Below are 22,934 nucleotides of genomic sequence, written 5' to 3'. Positions count from 1 at the left end.
GATTTGCCCATATTTACAAAGCTGGTAATTGATAGAGGTGATACTTGGAGTTAGGTCTCCTGGCTCAGAAGCTTGTTATTTCCATTATGTCATAAAAAAAAAAATGTTCATCTTTTAAAAATCATTCAAACTGATTTGCTTATTTAAATGATGTTCTGTTTAAAGTATAAACTACCTTAAATTCTTTGTTTTTCTTTAATCTCTCTTTTCTTTCATTCTTCCTTTCTTTATCTCTTTTTTTTTTTTTTGAATGAGACATGGTATAAACACACACACACACACACACACAAATAATGTTCCTTTTTATAGAGAGCTACGATTTGCCTCCCTATAGCTTGCACCAATTTTCACTTTATAATCCTGTCAACAAAGAAAATCCTTTTATCTTTGTGTCATACACATAGTAGAAAGTTTGCTTCCTATGTTTTTATCCAAATATTGAACATGGCCAAAGACAACCACCATCAATTAGTTCTTTTGTCATGATTATTCAATCAACTGAAACAAAAATCTAGCTCATTATGGACCCATAATCTGTTCATAAGTCTATCAGGAGAAACCTGTCAAAACACAGATACTCAGAGTGAATGGCATTTCCCTGATCTACCAATATGGAATTTTATTTGTTTTAAAGAAATTGATTGACCATGTTATAGTTTGTTCCCAGGAGACCCAGGTTGGTTCCCAGTGATCACTGCTTCCTTTTCAAAATATTCTAGCATTTAGACTTTTGTTGTCGTTGTTGCTGATTTAATATTATTTTCCCCTTTTACTTATAACTAGGACAATATTGTATGTTACCAATACTGTGAAACAGTTTTTGTTTTCTACAGATTTTCAGATGTTAGTAATAGTATTTCTACAATCATGCTATCAAGTTATTTTAGTGACCTAGGTTTCATACATATGAGTCTTATAGCCGAACTTGTTTATATTACTCTAATCATTTCTTCATATGCCTTGGGTCTTTAACGTTGAAAAGGATATAAAAGCATAATTATGATAATTTTCCTTGATAAAAAATTCAAATTTAATTTAAATTCTTATTCTTCTTTCAGTGGCCAGTTTCTCATCTTCACTAGGAATGCTAGTTAACAGATCACTAGATCTTTTGGTGACTGAGAATGAAAGAAAATAGAAATTTAGTCTGGAACTGAGATCACAAAGAATTGATTTTAATTCTTTAAGTTATTTCGCATTTAGCTAAGACAGTATTAACTTCTATCCTTTAATACAAGTAGAAAAAAATGTTATAAGGTTTTACTTTTTAGGGGCTATATGATAACAAAGATATAATAGAAACAAGAAATATTATGTCTGACTTATCTTACAAGATAATTTTGGCTGTTGCATAATGATTACTTAAAAATAAAACATATTAACCAAACCAATTAAGAAAGCCATCATGTGATACTTATATATTATATCTGTCCACACCCTTGAAAACCTGGAAAATTTGGTTTTCTGAAATAAAGTTCCCCAATTATTAGTGCATCAAATTAATTAGGTTCCTATTAAAGTGTGCTATGACCCAAGTTCACAATAATATTCACATTTATATTCTGTGTATGTAAATTTTATGTACATATAAAAGGCACATGTATGCTTTTACTTTCTATATATAATTATAAATGTATGCTGAAAAAATTAAAAATAAAATAAAAATCTATACAATATAGATTAAGTACATTTGTGACACAAATTGTTTACACATAACAGATTCTGTATAAATACTGTTATTTTTAGAAGAACTGTATTTTGAATTGTTTTATTTTTATACAAGAATTAAGGCATTCATGCAAAAATATTTTTGTTTCCTAAACTATGACATTTATAAGATAATGTAGGAGTTTATTATTTTTTTTAATTTGAGCCTATCATCTCATTTATAACATCATGCATTTCATCTGATTTACTCAACCATATTCAAAAACGTAATGTCACTTTACCAGACCGACATCTTTGTTTAATAGGCAAGTAGGAATTATAACAATTTTGGAGTTGAAACTATGGAGGATAATTCCCAACTTTCTATAGACAATAGGTTTTGTGGAACTAAAGTCTAAATCTCTTGATGTTCAATCTAGAAATTTCTCTAATCTAGTAATATCCTATAGACTTTAGGCAGTTCCTTGTCATGGTGATGATATTAGATATTAGTTCATCAGATTAGAGCCACAAAAGATACACAGAAGAATAGAGGTCAAAAAGAAAGTCAAAGAAAAATCCATTCATCTGCTAAGTTAATGATTCAGCAACAGAAAATGCTGATCGTAAGATATGCTCATGCAATTGCATCACAAACATACACAAGATGACAGCAATCTTTGGTTATCTCAAGATGAAGATCAGCCACAAATTGGCAGCTGTATGTGGCTTAAACCCCAGAAAATAAACAGCCCTGATGTAGATATGCTAGAACGAGGTGTGACTGAAGAAACACAAAGATTAGAAATAAGGAAACCAATTATTTTTCTCATTTAGTATTTTCACGTGTATTTTGGCTAGTACTGAACTGCATCACTTTCGTTGTTATCTTTTGTTCCTAGAAAGGTAGTGTGGCAAACAGTAGCATGTCTAAAGCACAACTTGAGAAAGGATGTTACTAACTTTAGATAACTTCAAGATATAAACATTCAATATAGAAATGTATCATCAAAAATTATAAAGGAATAAATATTAATGCATTATTGTATGAGAAACTGGGTTGCATTTTCCCTCTGACCTAATACAAATAACGCCCTTGTGCATTATGGCAAGATGCACAAAAGGGAATTTGGGATTATTACAAAGCCCATTGTACATTCAAGTTGGAATTTCTCCAGGAGTGAGTAATGAACCCTACACTGCAAAACTCAGGTAAGCATCATTGTTCAGTATGAATAATTACTTTGAGTCAAATGAATGTGAGTGATCTGCCCCTTGCCTCATTTCACAACGAAGTAGAACAGGTGAGGTGAATATACCTGTTGCACAACAATCCTGCTCCCAAATCCCCAACTTAGCCCCTGAAAGTCCACAACCACCACTAGAGGGAGAAAGTCTCAGCAGTTCCAGGAAAGTATATCCCTTCTCTTACAGCTCCCTGCGAGGCTGAGCTCACTCTTCAGACAGAGGACATGCCTCACTTCAGGAGCACTGAGTGACTCTTAGCTCTGTCAGAGCTACTAATCTATCAGAGGAAGGAGCATAATTTGTCTGGGCCCCTGTGACTGAAGCTTTGGGATTCTCCTAAAAAAAACCCTATTTGACCTTCTCTAGAAAGCCATCCTCAAATAGAGTAGCAGCAACAGGGAATGTTCAAAGTATTTCCAGCCAAACCCCCTAATCCACCCTACTAATGACCAGAAGAGAATCAATCTCTTATTTTACTATGTCTTCTTCAACCACACATCCACAATCACTCCAGGGGTGGTTGATTTCACCACTAACATAACTTCCTTCATCCATGTCTCCTAATTTATTTCCTCTTTTATAAATAAATTTCTGTTCTGCTTGATTTATAGTATGACTATCACTCTCTGTTCAATTCAGTGAGCAAATATTTATCTGAGAACTTGTAGGTACTAAGCTAAATTCTGGAATGAAAAGGTAAAGTAGATGAAACACCTGCCTTTGAAGGGCTGATAGCACATCTGAAGCAAGATACAAGTGAATATAATTTTTAAGTGTAGTAAATGCTACATTGAGGTATGCATATACTACAGTTACCTCACTTCTGGGTATATTTTTGAAGGAAACAGAATGAGTATCTCAAAGAGATACCTGTACTTCCATATTCTTTGCAGCATTATTCAAAATAGCCAAGATATGGAAACAACCTAAGTATTCACTAATGTATGAATGGATAAAGAAAGTAGGAAACCTATATCTATATCTATATACACACAATGGAATATTATTCAGCTATGAAAAAGAAGAAAATCCTGCCATCTGTGACAATGTGAATAAACCTGGAGGACATTATGCTAAGTGAAATAAGCTAGATAGAGAAAAATAAATTCTGCATTATCTCATTTATATGCAGAATCTAAAAAAGTCAAAGTCAGAGAGGCAGAAAGTAGAATGGTGACTGTCAGGGGCTTGAGGGGTGGCAGAAATGGGGACATATTAGTCAAAGGGTACAAACTTTCAATCGTAAGATGAGTAATTTTGGGGGATCTAAAGTACAGTGTGGTGACTATGGTTAATAATGTCGTATTGTATATTTGAAGTTTGCTAGCAGAGTCGATCTTGGGTGTTCTCACCACACACACACACAAAGATAACTATATGAGGTGATGGATATGTCAATTAGCTTGATTTTAGTAATCATTTCACAATTGATACATATATCAAATCATCCTCTGTACACCTTAAGTATATGAAGTTTTATTTGTCAACTGTATCTCTGTTAAGCTGAAGGGGATGTATGCAGCAGAGAAGCTATCAGCAATAATAAATAAGGTACTTAGCCCACTTTGGGAAAATTACAGAAGATTACTTGAATTAGATAGCACCAGAACTAACCTTGAGCCTTGAAAGAGCGGCAAAGAGGCAACCTAGCAAAGAAGTATGGTGGGAGGGGTGGAGAGGAGGAAGAGGTTCCAGGCGGAGAGATCATCATGAAGAAAGGTAAGAACCAGCATTGTGTGTGCACACACACAAGCATGCTCATGAGCGCCGACTGTTAAGTGGTTCTGAATTAGCGGACACAGTGAGGTAGCAGGTCATGGAGAGTTATCCAAGCTAAGGGGCTCTGCCTTTATGTTGTAGATGAGGAGAAGCCTTTGAAGGATCTGGTGACATTTCTACACTGATACTGGAAAACAATAGGTCTGGGATAGTCAGGTGAGCTCGGGTCCATGGTTCTGCCAACTCCCTGGAGTCTGGAAGGTCTAAGTAGTGTCAATTCCTACTTCATTTCAGACGTTTGTCTTCATCTTCACCTCACAAAGCTGGACCAGGTTTTATGATCCTGAACTTATACAGCAAGAGTTTAAGAAGATGGGGCTCAGCACTCTGAGATGCATCTCCATGTCACCCCTTGTTCCCATAGCTTTGACACAGAGCTTCAGTTCTAGGGACTACATCCCTCTCTTTTACTCCTTGACCAAGTTACCTATCTTGGTAATATGTCTGAGGAATATCCCTTATTACTGAGTTCTCTGCCCTGTTCAAGCCAGCCCTTAAGACAAGGACTCTGTTTCTTCTCTGAGCCTCAGTCTTGAGACTGAGTCTCTACTAGGAGCTGACAGAACTCCCTGTAACACTGCCTGCCTCCATGGGGGGCTCACTAAAAGCTGTTGACCTGTTATTTTCCCCTTACTGTGCTCTGCCCTTTTTCTTTGTGTACCATGTTGTACCTTCCTTGGCTCCGCCGCTCACCTGCTAAGAAAGCTTCATGAGACCTTGTCCTGCATGTCACACCAGAAACTCCCCAGGCACCTGCAGCAGTGTCTCTGTCATCCCAAGAGACAGGTCTAGATCTATTTTCAGTTCCTCCCAATTTAACACAATCAGTCCCAATTTTAGCCCAAAGTAACTTTTGTTCAAATTAGAAAAAAAAGTTCTACCTTCCTGAAAGAATTTGATACAATCTACAGTGTCTGCAATGGGTAGAAAACCCTTTGAGCCTGTGCAAAGGAGAGCCTGCCAACTGAGACCACAACCTCACTGCATCCATCCTAGTAGGGTCTCCAAGAGGGACAAATCATAGGAGACTAGCATAATTTTTTAGGGGGGGTAAAAAATGGCATATCATGACCTCCTAGAGAAATGGAAATAAAAACAAAAATAAACAAATAGGACTTATTGAAACTTAAAAGCTTCTGCACAGCAAAGGAAACCATAAACAAGGCAAAAAGACAACCCTCAGAATGGGAGAAAATATTTGCAAATGAAGCAACTGACAAAGGATTAATCTCCAAAATTTACAAGCAACTCATGCAGCTCAATATCAAAAAAAAAAAAAAACCCAATCCAAAAATGGGCAGAAGATCTAAATAGACATTTCTCCAAAGAAGATATACAGATTGCCAACAAACACATGAAAGGATGCTCAACATCAGTAATCATTAGAGAAATGCAAATCAAAACCACAATGTGATATCATCTCACACCGGTCAGAATGGCCATCATCAAAAACTCTACAAACAGTAAATGCTGGAGAGGGTGTGGAGAAAAGGGAACCCTCTTGCACTGTTGGTGGGAATGTAAATTGATAAAGCCACTATGGAGAACAGTATGGAGGTTCCTTAAAAAACTAAAAATAGAACTACCATATAACCCAGCAATCCCACTACTGGACATATACCCTGAGAAAACCATAATTCAAAAAGAGTCATGTACCACAATGTTCATTGCAGCTCTATTTACAATAGCCAGGACATGGAAGCAACCTAAGTGTCCATCGACAGACGAATGGATAAATAAGATGTGGCACATATATACAATGGAATATTACTCAGCCATAAAAATAAACGAAATTGAGTTATTTGTAGTGAGGTGGATGGACCCAGAGACTGTCAGACAGAGTGAAGTAAGTCAGAAAGAGAAAAATAAATACCGTATGCTAACACATACATATGGAATCCAAAAAAAAAAAAAAAAAATGGTTCTAAAGAACCTAGGGGCAGGACAAGAATAAAGATGCAGACATAGAGAATGGACTTGAGGACACAGGGAGGGGGAAGGGTAAGTTGGGACGAAGTGAGAGATTGGCCTGGATTTATATATACTACCAAATGTAAAATAGATAGCTAGTGGGAAGCACCCATATAGCACAGGGAGATCAGCTCGGTGCTTTGTGACCACCTAGAGGGATGGGATAGGGAGGGTGGGAGGGAGACACAAGAGGGCAGAGATATGGGGATATATGTATATGTATAGCTGATTCACTTTGTTATAAAGCAGAAACTAACATACCATTGTAAAGCAATTATACTCCAATAAAGATGTTAAAAAAAAAAAAAGAGTTTCAGGAAGAGAGTCCTATTTCATTGAATGTCATTGACGTAGTGCCTGACATTGAGTAGATGATCAGTAGATATTTATTGACCACTGGCTAACTCATATTTCATTTTCTTTCCTGTCTTTGCTTTAAAAATAATATTTATTCATCATAGAAAATTTGGAAACATAAAAGCATGAGGAAGAAATTTTAAAAATAGCTTACAATTAAAAAAAAAAAGGCATATCATGTTATAACATGAAAACCAAGAAGATAATTTTCAGCTCTTTATTTGGAATAAAGATCTCTGAAATGAGAAATAGGAGACATGAATCTAGTTCTCAAATGGTCACTTGAATCTTTAGACAACCAACTAAATTTTTCTCCTCTCAGTTACATCTCTTTAAAGTGAGATGATAGACTGCCTAATCTCCAAGGACTTTCCTATTCTAAATTTCTACAAATCTACCCTATAGTAATTAACAAATTCTGAAGCAAAGTGTTTTCTTCAGTGAAGGTTAATCACTCATTAACTTGAGATTATGTTTTGATTACAGGTGACTATAAAAATGTGTTCACTCATCCTGCACTCCTGATAACAAACTCAACTATAAGATACATATGACTTTAAAGGACTTGAAAAGAAATGGCCATCTTAGACCAAATGGCCAAACTTAACTATAGAAATAAAAATAAAAAGCTTATTTTACTGTTTTCTAAATTTATAAAAGTTATTTCCTACTGTGAATATAATGATAATAATCTTATTAAGAGCTTACATTTTATATCATTTTATAGTTTACAGAACACTTTGATACATAGTATCTCATTTGATCATAAAAATAGCTTGCATAGTAGGCCAACTAACTGTCAGTTTTACTCATTTAATAGATCAGACTATTTCAAGATGTTTAGATCTTGGTCTTCTGACTACAGTCGCCCTCTGTATCCATGGATTCTGCATCCACGGATTCAAACCAACTGCAGATTGAAAATATTTGGAAGAAAAATTCCAGAAAGTTCTAAAAAGCAAAGCTTGAATTTGCCAGAGCACTGGCAACTATTTACATATCATTTACATTTTATTTACAACTATTTACATAGCATTTACATTATATTAGGTATTATAAGTAATCTAGAGATGATTTAAAGTATACTAGAGCATGTGCATATGTTATATGGAAATACTATGCCATTTTATACAAGGGACTTGAGCATCTGCAGATTTTGGTATCGAGGGAGGTCTTGGAACCAATCTCCCACAGATACTATGGGACGACTCTACTTGTTGAACATTCTGAACTTATACCCTTGATAAAAATCCTTTATCTTTGACATAAACACTTGTCTATTAGTTTCATGTAGACTGATCACCATGTAGAGTTGAAATGAATTCTACAAACATCTAGCTAATATTTTGTAAATCATATTTGTGGCAAATATGACAACATAAGTACACAGAAGTAAGCCTGTTTGAATAAGACCAAAGACATTTTCCTTGACTAAATATAGTCTCTTTTCTCCCATTAAAAAGAAAATCTAAAACTGTTTTGTATCTTTTGTGTCTTGCCTAACATAAATGAAAGAGTGAACATAAGACAACAGGATTTAAAAAGTCAAGCTTTAATGCTATTTCAAGAGATATTATGTAAATTGGAACCACATTAAAATAATATGGATTATTTTAACATCCACTCCATTTTCCATGACATTGTAGGGATGAGATTGTGTGGTAAAGAAATGGATCTATGATGATCTCTTTCCTCTCTCTCAATTGAATTTGCATATCTTTGTTGTTGAAATACTTCCCAAACCACACACATGACTATAATTTTTTACTACACAACTAGTAAGTGCTGCCCTGAACATGGTTTGTAAAAGAGATTTTTCAACCAGTAAAGCAGCAGTTCTCAACTCGGTGTACATATCAGAATCGTTTTTTAAATACCTATGTCCAAGCCCCACCCCCAACTAATTCAATCAGAATTTCTGCGAGTAGGGAATATGTGGCTTCATTGTTTTTTAAAAGGCCTCCAGTAGAGTATAACATGCAGTCATGGTTGTGAACTCTCTACAGCAGCATTTCTCCAACTTTAATGTGCTTATGAATCACTTGGGATCTTGTTAAAATGCAGATTCTGATTTTGTAGGTCTGGAATAGGCCCTGAGATTTTGGAATTTAGCAGTTGACTATATGATACTGAAGATGCTCATCTACAGAACACACTTGTAGCAGCGAGAGTCGGTGGTTCTCAAACTGTGGCCCGGTGCTGCAGCATCAGCATCATCTGAGAACTTGTTACAAATGTAGACTTCAGCCCCTACCAGAGAACTGAATCAGAAACTCTGAAGGTGGGGGCCAGGTAATCTTCGTTTTCATGAGCACTCAAGGTAATATGGATACACCTTCAAGTTTGAGAAACTCTGGTCTAAAAAAAAAGAGCTCCCTAAAGTCTAAACAACTGGCTACATGTAGTTGAAAAACCACTAACACTTTATGCTTTATGTAGCAGTTTATAATTCACCAGAGTGAACTACTTTAACCTCTTGTGGGCTCTTTAAAACAATCCCATAGAGTAACTAAAATAGGTAATTTCATCATTTTTTAAATGAAACTGAAGTTCAAAATATTTAAGAGACATTCTCAAAGTCATGTAGCATGCAAGGATAGATCCAAAATTAGAGCCTAGCTCCTCTGAGTTGTACAAAGTAACAGGCAGGATATTCAAAGAAGAACAGGGCCAATGGCCAAAAGCTGTGGCCTGAAAGGGCAGGCTCTCTTGGGCTCAGGTGATGACAGTGAGGGGGACCAGTACACATTCAGGCAACCTCCTACCAGGTGAGTCACAGACACTTGTACTTGGAGCTCCCAAAGACTACAGCAAAATGCACTAATCCTTCTTCTGCCTGAGTTTGCTGTTATGTGGAACCAGCCTCAAGAAACACAAATGTTTAACCCTCACCAACTGATTTAGTGGATGAGTCAGTCAGTTTTGGCTGTTCACTCCACAATTCTAAAAATAATTCATTCAAAGTCAAATTACCTAGAACAATCACCTTAACATGTGCTGTATGTATGTGTTTCATACTTATAGAAACACAAATTACCACAGTTTGTATTTGTCACATGAGATTTGTCTGCTGTGTTCCTCAGGACATAAATGAACAGCAAGTGACATAAGTGCATAAACATCCTTTTAAAAATGTATATAATCTGCCATATTCTTAGACAAGATATAGTGCACTTTACTCCATTATTTACCAAGTATATTTGATAAAGGACTTAATGGGCAATGAACAGTCCTTAAAGTATCAGTAATAACCTATACATTTTGATTACCTTTAGTGAGTTAGCTACAGAAAAAGAAAACTTCATAATTGTCTCAAACTCTCCCTATAGACCCATGCCCATAAAGTTTGTTTTCAAATAATGAATAATTAATTATAAGTGGTAGAAAAATCACATACTGTGTCAGGAGTTTGTTTGATTGTTGACAGTTTCTTTGTGAATGTAGGGGTGCCAGATGCTTTAAAGAAGAGAAGCCATTTTTCTCTTAAAAGTTGCACAAAATTTTTACATTTTACTGTCAAATAATCACATCTTTTTAATGTTTTTGCTTTTTCTCCTACTGTAGAAACAAACAAGGAAATAAAAGACCAAAGATTTTGAAAAACTAAAAATTTAACTATTTTAAACTTAGGTACTTAGTTTCTTATACCTAACACTTATTAGGTACATTTACATTTAAATGGGAAAAATGTTATCACCATAAAAGGTATTATAATATCTGAAAACATCAAATAGGGTCAGAATTGTGAAATAAATGCAATTTCAATGCCTCCAATTTTAAATATTTAAAGTCACAACACTAGTGTGGACCCTCTGACTTTACCACATATGCAGTTATGCAATATGTCCAGATACGCAGGTATATGTAATTTTTAGAGTTACCTTATGAGCAGATATATTGGGATTAATTATTTTATAATGATCTTTCCAGACGTATGCTGCTAATATTGAAAATATAGTCAGTGGGACTATGAAAAATGAAATTTTAAAGGTCAGATTGGAACACTATTTTCACTTTTTCCTTAATTTATCAAAAGAGTTACATGGTTTCAAGCTGTCAAGATTAACCAGGAAGTGAATCCTTATGGGAGCCTGGGTACAAGGATAGAGGGTTGGAAGGACCAGTGCTAGAAACTTATCCAGTAACTGATGAACTCCTACACTTGTGGGGGGTTGGCAGTGAGGCAGGTGGGCTCCGTTCAGAAAAGCAACTGAGACTTCCACACAAGTAAAGTCCTGTGGGTAACTGTGTCTCATACTTTACTGTGCAAACAAATGGAAATCAAGATTCTGGTTCAGTAGGATTTAGGAAGGCACTCCAGGCGCTGCTGCTGCTGCCACTGGTCTGTGAATCACACTTTGATCCTTTGCCTTTGAGATGGAAGATGGTACTGTGGTTTCCTTTAACTCTTAAAGGATCTCATAAAGGCACTCATAAAGATCTAGAATCCCTTCTGGGAAACAACAGGGTTAGGTTGGTATACATGAGATTATCTTTCTTTCCACCTAGTTTATCACCTTCATTCTAGAGTCTTTCTTTTCTTTTTTCCAAAAGATAGAAATCACAGAGCAAGACCCCAAGACTAGTATATACTGTCCTATCAAGATGCACATTTACATCAAAGATCATAATTATACAAAAGTAAGTATCAGTTCCCCCCACAAAACACTTGTTTCATGGAAGTAAGGCAGTAAAGGTAAATGTTTTGGGGACAGTCAGCCAAGCTCCTGTCACTGAACCACCAGAATTACAAACCTCCCTTCTTTCCTGTTGCCATTTCAGATCATTCAGGGCCACAGACTCACTGAGACAGGATTTTTTTTCCCCTTGCCATTTCACTTTCTCAGTGCCAAACATCTACTGTGGCTTCCAACGAATCAAGTTCTCCTTCCTCTCCTCCCCTGGAAGCTCATGCTCCCAGTAAAATGTCAAAAATAAAGTGGAAGCAAGGCTTTTCCCAGGCTAGACTTGTAAACAGAAAGCAAGGGTGCCAATCTTCACCAGCAAACTGACCCACAAAGCTTACTGGACTCAGTTAAAGAGATTGAGAAGAAGGTCAGCTATGAAAACAAAGGGAACTCTCTCCATAGTTACTTCTGCTAGAGCTCCATCAACCCAGAAATAAAGCCTTGTCCAAGGCAAAGGAAATAAAAAAGAGGGCACATTAGGTGAGGTCTGGGAAAGCAATGGACTCTCACAGGTGACTTCTCTGCATGCTCTGTTTGTCTATCTTCTCTTTCCCAGGGAACAACTGCTTCTATATTTATTCTCTGTGCTCACTACCCACCCCATTTCCATACTGCAATGTCTACTAAAGTGTAATGCTTAAAAACTCCATTTCTTTTGAGCCATAGACACACAGAAGCACGTATATATCATATATAGATATTTATGTAGTAAGACTGCCTCTCATAGACATAGAGTTGTATGCATACAATGTACGAAAATATAAGAATACCTTCTTTCTTCTAAATTAACATTTACATGCTTATCTAACTCTTTGATAACTATAGCTTAAGATATAGGTGATGCTGACTTAGAAAGACCTTACAAAGTTCATGGACATTAACATAAAAACTTATACACCCAGAGTATTCACTTTTCCCATATTCATTCTTATAATCAATGAAAACAAATCTTTCTAAGAACAGCATAAATTTATATAGAGTGCTTCACTTGTAAAGGGTTAATGATGTTAGGGAATATGAATGCTAGCAGTTGATATGACATGCTTATGTGTTTGCGAAAATATTTTCTGCACCATGTCCAAATCCCTTTGCAAACAGACAAATTACTGTATAAATCTTATTACTCCATGTGGATAAATCATACATGCAGGTTTCACAGGGCTGGAGAGCGCTAGAAGGGAAAATATGCTTTGGATAGTAGGATCTTTGGGATTCATAATCATGCAATGCTCAGGAAATGAAGACAGGAGCACTTACACATTAGGATTTTCTTAGTTTTTATACTCCGCAGCAACATACACACACCACAACACACAACCCACACATCCCCCTCTAACAAGGCAAGAGATCCCAAAGCAGGACACTGTGACAGCCAACCAAATTTATTTCTGAGAAAAGGAAAGAAAACTTTGCTGCTGTAGGCAGCTCTGCTATAGAACTGCTCCCCGATGCCCCAGGGTTTATGCACTATCAGCTCCTTGCACACAGATTAGATGCTTCTTTTCTATCAGATACTGCTTTTTATTGCCACAACAAACAATATTAGCCAGATAGACAGACTGACACTAGGTCATTTTATTTGGATGAAATGAGATTTTAAAAGATCTCCAAGGAGAACATTTTCTTTCATTATTCATTTATTTATTTATTTATTTATTTCTAGTATCTGACAGAAATTCAAGGAAAGCTATAAAAAAGGACAAGGAGTATATGCAGTGGATGGAGAGGGGAAAGAGAGAAAAGAAACACAGGAAAACAGGCTAGGAGCTCTTTAGAAACAGAATTATGGCTAGGTTCCATCTGAGTTTCTCCAGCTCACTGTCCCTTATAGGGGTCAAACTCCAAGGACTTGGGACTCTTCCCTTTCCAAATTTCAGTCCCAAATTATATTTCAGAGTTTGGCAGAGCTGCATAGAGATAAGACGTTGAGGTCAATAATCAATTTGAAATATCCATTTAATGCCAGGTTAATTCTTTCCTAACCTCTGTGCTTAACACTCCTATTCTTAAGTATTAGCAATTTGGCACATTCCTTTTGTTTTTTTTCCCTTCTGTTCATTCTTGTGTTGATTTCTATCCACATTCCAGAAAAGGCTCAGTAATCAACCGAAGTTCTAAGATTGATTGATTGCCCTCCATGTCAATTAGAAGATCCTTACCGAAAGTCTCCTATCCAAACTATTGCTGGGGCAGAGCGAGAGCCTTTTTGTACGTATCCACACGTACATACACACATACACCACGGAGAATGCAATACTGTGTACCACTCTCTGAGAGCCATAATTCAACAACTCTTCTTTCTCAGTTAAGGAACCCCAACAAAACTCTTAAGTACAAAGCATCTGCAATCACAAAAGAAAAAAATACTGCCCAAATGTCACTAATACCATAGATGAAATTAGACGTTCTCGGCAAGAGAAACAAGATCCTAGGAACTAAACAACATTTAACCAACCCTGCTGATCCTTGACAGGGACCAGAATCCCCTTGAAATTTGTTGGCAGATACCTCGACCAGTCTGTAAAAGGCGCGCACACACACACACACCCCACAAGCCTGCAGCATCAGGGGCTGGAGTTCAAGCAGAACACACACACACACACTCTTAAGCGCCACAGAAAAGTTGCCCGAAAGCCCTACCTGAGGATGGCCGTGTCCCCCTGCCTCACGGTGATGTTGTCGGTGCCTCGGTTAAAATCCACGCTGCGAACGGGCAGTCCTGTGGGAAGAAGGCAGAGCAATCTCAGTAGGACCAGTGGCAACTGTTTCCGATCAGGCTGAACTCTGGCGACCATGGTGGCCACGCCGAGGTGCGGGTCGCGGGCTGCTCTGGAGGATGTGCGTGTGTCCGCTGCTCGCCGAGAGGGCTTTACAAACGGAGGGCTTTCATCCACGGCAAAGGCGTAACGGGCTTTGCCAATTTGTGGTCCTTTCCACTTTGCCTCTCTCTTTCCCCCGCTCAGTCTCTTTTGCCTCTAAGACTCAACAAAGCCCTCAAAAACCCGAGCAGAGGTGGGGAAAAGTCAAAGAAACAAAATTTGAAGGGAGAGAGTACAAAATATAAAACCCTCTAGAAAAGATGAAGAGAAGGCGGCCAAAGAGAAGGTGTTTTCTGGTCTCTCTGTGGCTGGATGCTCCTTTGCCAGCGTCTGAGCTGAGCCTCTTGCCTCCGTAACCCACTTTCCCGGTGGGCGAGGGAGCCGGCACCCAGCCTGCCAGCGAGTGTAAAGAAACCCACACAGCAGCGGCAGCAGCCCAGAGTCTCCCTCCCCCTCCTCCCCTTCCTGTTTCTCCCTGCAGTCCCTCCCTCCCTCCCTCCCTCCGCTTGGCACCTCCCCCGCCCCCCGCGGATTCCAACAGCCCCTCCGAGTCATCCCCTCTGCCCTCCCCTCAGCGTGGCCCCTCGCTTTCCACAACTGCCCCCTTCAGCAGCCGCCAGCCTCAGTGAAAGCCTGATGCGCCTTTAGGTTGTCAGGACAACAGCTCCATCTGAGGCCTGGCTGATTTCCTTAAGAAGAGGGAATGGAGCTTGGAGGTACCGTACAAGAGAAAGGGGAAAAGGAGAGGGACTCAAGCTATAAAAGAACAGGAGAAAGAGTCCAGGGAGGGAGAAGCAAAGAGTGAGAAAGAAGGAAAAGGGAGAAAAGAAGAGAACGCCAAGAGAAGGCAAACCTTGACAGATGGAGGGAGTGAAACAGAGAAGGCCAGGAAAGCCTTGAGGGGTGGAGGGGGACCAGTGCTGAAAGATGGGATGAGGAATGCAAAACAGAAGAAACTTGACAGTGGAGTCTAAGATTAAAAGCCAAAGTCGATTTCAAAACTAAGTATTCCTCCAACTGTCTTTTCATACCCACATCTTGTTCATTCTTTCCTCTCTCTTTCACAGGATTAATAAGGTTTATTTTCTCTCCTTCCTTCATCCCCTCCCCCTCTTGGAGCCCCCTTATGAAAGATGGATTGGACACAATGCTGGTATTGAGTGGTCTGGAGTGTGAATGCTTGGTTTGTCTTTTCCAAGTGCCAGACTCAGCAGCTGATCCCTGATCCCTAAATCAACTTCACTCTCCAGGAAACCCTTATTCAGTCCCACACATGAGGAATGGCATTAAGGATTATTGTTTCAATGGCACGCTGCTGTTGCTTCCCAAATTTTTACTGACACTTGCTTCTCAAAATGTCCATATGCAAGGAAGAAGATTCGTATATCAGAAAGCTTGTCACGTACAGGGTGACACTAAGGCTGCATACAGCACTCCAGTGAATGGAAGACAGGTTACCATCATTTGTCATTCCTTCTACTCCATGAGTCAATCCAAGTGATAAGGGCCATCAGGGGCCTACAGTGTTAGTCACTCATGTGAGAGCCCCAAACTATTAGACATCTCCCTCAGAACCCATGCTGAGCATAAAAGATGGGAATGGACCAACCCAAAACTTTTTGTTTCCTTTAATTTTATTTATTGGAATAGTTAAGGCATTCACATGGTGCAAAAATCAAGTGATACAGAATGCTGTAGAGTGAATTGTAGTTATCTTTCCTATCCCTGTCTTTAGGCAACCCATTTCTCCTATTTGGCGGTAGCAAATATTTCCAGGTTCTTATACATCTTTCCCTAAATATTCCATGTCCATACAAGTAAATGCACAAATACACATACACACACTCACATATTATGCTCACTCCTCTTATTTACACAAATGATTAGCCAAGGGCATTTGAAAAAAAGGCATATGTTTAGGAATCCTTATCAAACTCCACCAGAGTACAAGCCTAAGGAGGCTTTTACTGTGCTGACACCTACCTTGCCAGCACCAGAATATTCAAAGAGTTTATCTGCTACTTTTTATCAACTTAAAAGGTAGATTCACTCTTACAGATTATGTGAGGAAAGGAAGGAAGACCTTTTGTTTTTTAAGAAAAGAACTTGAAGGATTGGAATCCAAATTGTCACAAATTCAAAATTGGTGGAGTTCAATTAATTTTGTTTGTACTACGCATTAAATTTATATAAATCAAGTTGTTTTATAGTGAGGCTAATAAAGAGTCCCAGATAATAAACCAATGATGTTCTACCACTAATTTGTAACTGAGCTGTTTAAAACTTGGGACCCATTTTGCCAAGGAAAAAAAATGGTTAAGTCAAGTGCTGGTTGAACAGCAAAACACATAATCCTGTGGTTCCCAGTATCAATGGGAAAATGAGCTTCGAGTGCCAAATGGAGATGGAAGGATTACATAACTCTATGCCAAGAGTGCAAGGAAAAGAGCACCCATCCCCACCCACTGCTGCCAACAAGCATCACAATCCCTGGCAGGATTCTTCTGAGCTTTTAGAGATGAAGGGTTGGCTTAGACAAAGGTTTAAATATAACATTTCTTTGGGTGGGTGGTGTTTGTCCCATGTTAGGAGGAAGAAAGACCAAAGGACCGGGGCTACTAGAACATCTGTTTCCATTGATGATGGCAGGTGAATGACATGACCCTGCAAGGAGAACTAGATACTGAAGGGAAGGATTAGATATATCAAGGGTATGAAAATTCTCTTGCATCAGTGGACTATACTTTGAATGAAGAAAGAAGGAGGTTTTTCCAGGGCAAGGAGAAAGTATGGTGGGGAGGTAGCATATTGTTTGCGGTAGATGCCTAGACATGGTTGTTGACTACTGCCTATACCTGTAATCTCAAGTTACCTGTAGGACTTGTCTGGTCCTAGGACAAAGCATAAAGTTTAACATACTGGTGTACAAAATAATTCACACCAAAGTAACAGGAATGTGAAATCTGTAGCAAATCAATCAGATCTGGAGTTTGTCTCCATAATCACTCTGAGAAAAGGATGTATAAAGTTAATCAGGATTATAATCAGAATTGTAATAGACCAATGCCTAACTTACTCAAGAGGATAAAATCATAAGTACATATTTATATAGCAAAGATCACATAATGTAATTAAAGTTTTTTTTCTTTTTAATAATTTCATTAGATAAAGTTCATTTCTTGGCAACTTTTATTGAACTAAACTGACTTACTGTGTGCGCTGGAAGTAAAACACAAAAAAGAAGACAACATTTTTAGGGACCTCCATGGTGGTCCAGGGGGTAAGACTCCACACTTCCAATGCAGGGGGCCCGGGTTCGATACCTGGTTAGGGAACTATATCCCACATGCATGCCACAACTAAGAGTTCGCATGCCACCAGCTGAAAGATTCCCACATGCCACAACTAAGACCCAGTGCAACCTAAATAAATAAATATTTTTTTAAAAGACAACATTTTTAAAATTCTCTAATTTAGATCATTGGATAATTCAGATTGAATTTCTGAACAATTTCAAAATCATGAAGTTTATTGTGTAAGTTATTTAATATTTATCATTTATGTCCAGATGGCACTTCAGTACCACTTTCTAACCCAACCCTTGGCTTAGCAGGAGCACTCTATAATTGATGAATATAAGAACAGAAGAATGATTGAGTGTCCAAGCCCACTCAAGTGGTTAATCTCATCATTTACACAATAATAAATCTGCTTGTGGGTATACTATAAACTTTTGTTTCAACTTTATGTTCTCTCAGAGTCTTTTCCCTTTTCACTCCCTCATGGACCCCTTCTGGTTTTCTCTCCTCTGTGATCTCTCACTGAGATCTAATACATTCTAACATATCCAATAGTCTATATATATTGATCTCATCCTAATGGTCACTCCACCAAATCTACTCCAATATTAATTCCTCTGCTTGCTTTCCTAAGAAACGTCGACTAGGAGACAAATAGGTGTTACTGAAATTTATACAAGCTATTTTATGTACGTTCTTCCAAAAGGGCTGGCAAAAAAGAACATTCTTTCAGGTTATTTGTGAGGCAAGTATGGCTGTTAGCCATAGGAAACAGCCATCATCACCCAAGTAAGATGATCTTAACTACTACTTTAAAATAACATAGTGCCTTTCTAAAAAAGGCTTTAGAAGATTCTGGCACTCTCCAGGGACAAATGCTGCAGCAAAAACAAAAACTGGCTAACGTCTGAGCACCCTAAGAAGCATGAAAGGTTTATTCTTCTGTTTAGCTTGGTAAGGTAACAGGCTCACAGGAAATCCAGATGCAGCCTGGAATGTACAACTAATTTAGCTACATTGGTTGCATTTTATGCTAAACATGTCTATCATATTATTAATATACCACTCTACATTTCTACAGTTGTAAGGTCTTAATCATAATAACGCCATGCCTGTACTTTACTCACATAAGTGGAATTAGCATTTCCATATGAACTAGAAATGCATAATTGTTAATACTTCTCCTTAGGATTCCTGCTATGACATTCTCAATGATTTCATCATAATTTAGCAATATTCAAGTATGTCGGTTTATGCTCATAAGCATGGTATTATCTTGTGTGAATTTCCTTTGGAACTCAGCTCCTTTGAATACAATAGCTTCATTCGCATGCGTCTCACTGCCTAACAAAATCAATCAGCTTCAAGTCAGTCAAATATTGTTCAAATCTTTAACTATAGAACCCTCAGTGATGTAAAGCATTTAATCCATACTCTGCACAATTAAAAATCACTCTTACATGGCTTGCTTTTAGTTCATGCCTTTGTAGTTCATTGTTATCATATTGGTCTTCTGCTTCTTTTTGTACTCATTCTGTTTTGGTATGTATCAATGCTTGGGTTTGCCCAAGTTTTAACAAGGTCTTTGAGATTCTTGAGCAGCTGTTTGGGTCCTCCCCCAGCAACAAACTTACTCTCATAGATATGCCATTATCTCATAGACACGTACTCGCTAGCCCTTGGACCTTCCTCTTTTCTAGACTGCCCACTCTGCCACCATGTACAAGGAGGTGGCAGTTGCCAAGTAATGCTGCATCTGCTCTTTTTGATCTAGCCCTCACATATGGGAAGAGCACTGCAACATCTGGAAAGATGGCAGTAGCAGCACCTTCAGTATAGCAAGATGTGAGTACAAGCAGGTAATCAGGCAATTATATCCTCTATTTGTGGTTGCTGTAATGACTTGGATTCCTACAATCAGAAAATAGGCCAAGGACAAATGAGGAGGCGTGGAGGCAGATGTGCAATTCCATATACTGATATGCCCACTAAGTTTATGATTCATTCATTCACTCAGTACACTTTTACTGATATGGTAGTGAATCAAGACAGACCAAGACTCTGTTTTCACAGAACTTAACAATCTTGATGCAGAGATAGATGCTAAACAAGTAGATACATATTAACGTTATTTTGGAGAGTAAATGCCATGGAGAAAAATACGTGGAATAGAGAGAAAATGGCCTGGAGGTGTGGTGAGGGGAACATATGGTCTGAAATTTAAAGAGGCAGCCATGCAAAATCAGCAAAAGGACCTTTGCAGATAAAAGAAATGGCATGTGCAAAGGCCCTGAAGCAGGAATGGGTGTGTCATACACCAGGGATCAAAACGAGAGCAATAAACTTGGTGCATGTGGTCTGTGGGTATGTTATGCGGATAGCTGGAAAAAGCAAGTGAGATTAGACACTGGGGAGGGATCATAATGAAGAGATCCCAGGGTAAGAAATTTAGGTTTTTATTCTAGTGACTTGATTGGTCAGTAAAAGATTTTAAGCAAGGGATTGACATGATCTGATTTACATTTTAGAAAGATAGCTCTGAATACCATATGGAGGAAGGACTGTAGAAGGACAGTAGTGGAAGCAAGGAGACAAAGAGAAGGAAATCTTAGTCATCCAGTGACAACTGGCTTGGGGTGGCAGGGGGAGCAACAGGAATGGAGAGAAGATTGAGTTACCTCGTATCGCTCATGATGAGAAGACCCTCCCCAAAGAGGCTATGTTCTGTCACAAGTGATCGATGTTTTCCACACACCAACACTCTCTCTCACTGTACTAGTTCAGTTCTGGTGTTCCCTTGCAGGAAACTGCTGCTCATCCATCCAGTAAGACCTGACAGAATGCCAAGTCGACTGTCATTTTACCAGCTAGTGAGAAAAAATAAACAAAAAACTGTGTCCCAGTTGGTGCTTTTCTTCAGGTATAAACTTTGCTTACCCTTAAATGGTTATTACATGTTAATTAAGAGTCAGTATGGGCTTCCCTGGTGGCGCAGTGGTTGAAAATCTGCCTGCCAATACAGGGGACACGGGTTCGAGCCCTGGTCTGGGAAGATCCCACATGCCGCGGAGCAACTGGGCCCGTGAGCCACAATTACTGAGCCTGCGCGTCTGGAGCCTGTGCTCCGCAACAAAAGAGGCCGTGATAGTGAGAGGCCTGCGCACCGCGATTAAGAGCGGCCCCCGCTCACCGCAACTAGAGAAAGCCCTCGCACAGAAACGAAGACCCAACACAGCCAAAAAATAATAATAAATAAATAAATAATTTTTAAAAAAAGTGAGTATAAGAAAGTATTTTGTTACAGATTAAGAAGTGCCTAACAAGATGAGCAGACACTGTTTAATTGCTAAACTTTACTAAATATTCTCTTACATATCTAATATCTCTATTTATTTTGCAGGCAATAGCTGTCCAGCTAAATCTAAATGGAATGCCTAGTTAAATATCTTGAGGCTATAAATCATGTAAATAACACTAATATGTTTTCTCAAGAGTTTACTGACAATATTGAGCTGCAGGGCAAATCTAGTGTTAGGTCATTACATTATTCAAAGGGTCCCAGAAGTTTGCCTGCTTAAAGGTATCTTTCTTTACTGTCTGTAAATCACATTCTCAGTCCTCTCTGCTTTTAGTAGTGAATGTAGGAGCACTGCCTCTGCGAGGGGAAGAGCATTCACAAGATGTGTCTCATCAGTCGTGTTATCATGTACAAAACAATTCATTAAAATAATATTTTTGAGGCCTACCATATGACAGGCATTGTGCTAAGCTCTGGGGAAATAATAATGTACAGAATTGACACCCTACCCTAATGCAATCTAATGAAGGGTATGAAAGCCCCCCCGTAGAGCAGGGCCAAACAACATCATTGTACAGTTATAAGGCAGGCCTTTCAAACTTGCTCTCCACTGTAAAACAGGACCAAAATTAATCACCACATATGCCCAATCCTCTCTGGTGCTGAGAAATACTGCATAATAATAATAACATTCAGAGTTCTTATCTTCAGGAACCCAGGAACTCACAACCAAGATGGAGAAGGAAAGTGAATACACATTGAACAGAGAATAATATGGACCAGTGAGTAATTGATAACTAGGCTATCAGGGAGCAGAATCAAAATACAATGGTGGTTCAGGAAAGGTGATCAAGAAGGAGCCTTCTTGGAGAAAAATGGAATTTTAAGTAACCCTTGGCAGATATGTAAGAGGATGATGGAGGAAGGCAACATCTTATGCCTGGCCATGAGAACCAGTGTGAAACAAAGTACAGAGCTGGAGAAGACTCATCTGACTAGCATGCAAGAGGAGAGAGAGAAGGTTGGAGAGAGACGCTGCATCAGGAAGAATCCTGAATGCCTGAATGAAGACTCACACATCATCTCATCGTCTCATACTTAGAAGGCTACTTTAGATTGTGGAGGAGTGAGGTGAGACACTGATATCTTAGCGAGATTATTTTGGCAATGGGAAATTAGAGGTCAGAAGGAAGATGAAGTAGAGAAACTAGTTAGGAGACTAATAAAGTTGTTGGTGACATGATGAGAAAGGGATGAACGTTATTGATTATATACACTATTGCTTTCTAATAATGGTGAGGAATGAACTCCTTCCCTCAGAGACTTTACATTAGTGGGAAAGGTAAGTTGTAGGAAAGTATGTGGGGCTAGAAATGGAAAAAAGTTAGAATGAAAAATAACTGGTTTTTGTAAGCTGGGGTCAGTGAGGGTCTTGACAGGCATGATAATGAGTGTGGCTTTATTCTATATGCAAAAGAGAGCCATTAAAAGCTTTGAGTAAGCGAGTGACATAATCAGACCAGTGTTTTAAGAAGATGACTAACCAGCAATGGAGTCGAAGATAGACTGGGACAAGTCAAAGTCAGGAAGACCAGTTATAAAGTTTCTGAAACAGAACAGGCAAGAGATGATAAAAGCAGGCCACAGGGCAATGACAGTAGAAAGAGAAGAAAGGTGAAGACTTTTAGAGGAATTTCACAGGGGACTGATGGGATTTGTCAACTAATTGGATATGGAAGTTGAAACAGGACAGGAAAAAGATTCCTCTACTTTTTGGTTGTTGTTGTTCGAAGTCCAAGCTGATAAAATGGGAAAGTTGAGTTAAAAA

The 22,934-nt window shown here is 38.4% G+C and overlaps 1 protein-coding gene and 1 long non-coding RNA gene across 3 annotated transcripts in view; one reads left to right on the top strand and one right to left on the bottom strand.

The window, feature by feature from the left end:
- The window catches only part of LSAMP (limbic system associated membrane protein), a 640,478-nt gene extending 625,493 nt beyond the window's left edge, over window positions 1-14,985 (bottom strand). Inside the window, exon 1 of one of the 2 annotated variants that reach the window (XM_082460093.1) lies at window positions 14,331-14,985. In XM_082460093.1, the coding sequence (XP_082316219.1) occupies window positions 14,331-14,485 (155 nt within the window). In that variant the 5' untranslated portion in view covers window positions 14,486-14,985. The remainder of the gene's footprint in view (window positions 1-14,330) is intronic. The other variant, XM_082460092.1, reaches the window with a different exon arrangement.
- LOC309659892 overlaps window positions 1-22,934 on the top strand; it is a 408,054-nt gene that overhangs the window by 66,036 nt on the left and 319,084 nt on the right. The window lies entirely within an intron of this gene.

The sequence above is a fragment of the Balaenoptera physalus genome, assembly GCF_965194825.1.
Source record: "Balaenoptera physalus genome assembly, chromosome: 4".
Classification (NCBI taxonomy): domain Eukaryota; kingdom Metazoa; phylum Chordata; class Mammalia; order Artiodactyla; family Balaenopteridae; genus Balaenoptera; species Balaenoptera physalus.
Note: the sequence above shows the minus strand (reverse complement) of the source record. Positions and strands in the feature narration are given on the sequence as shown.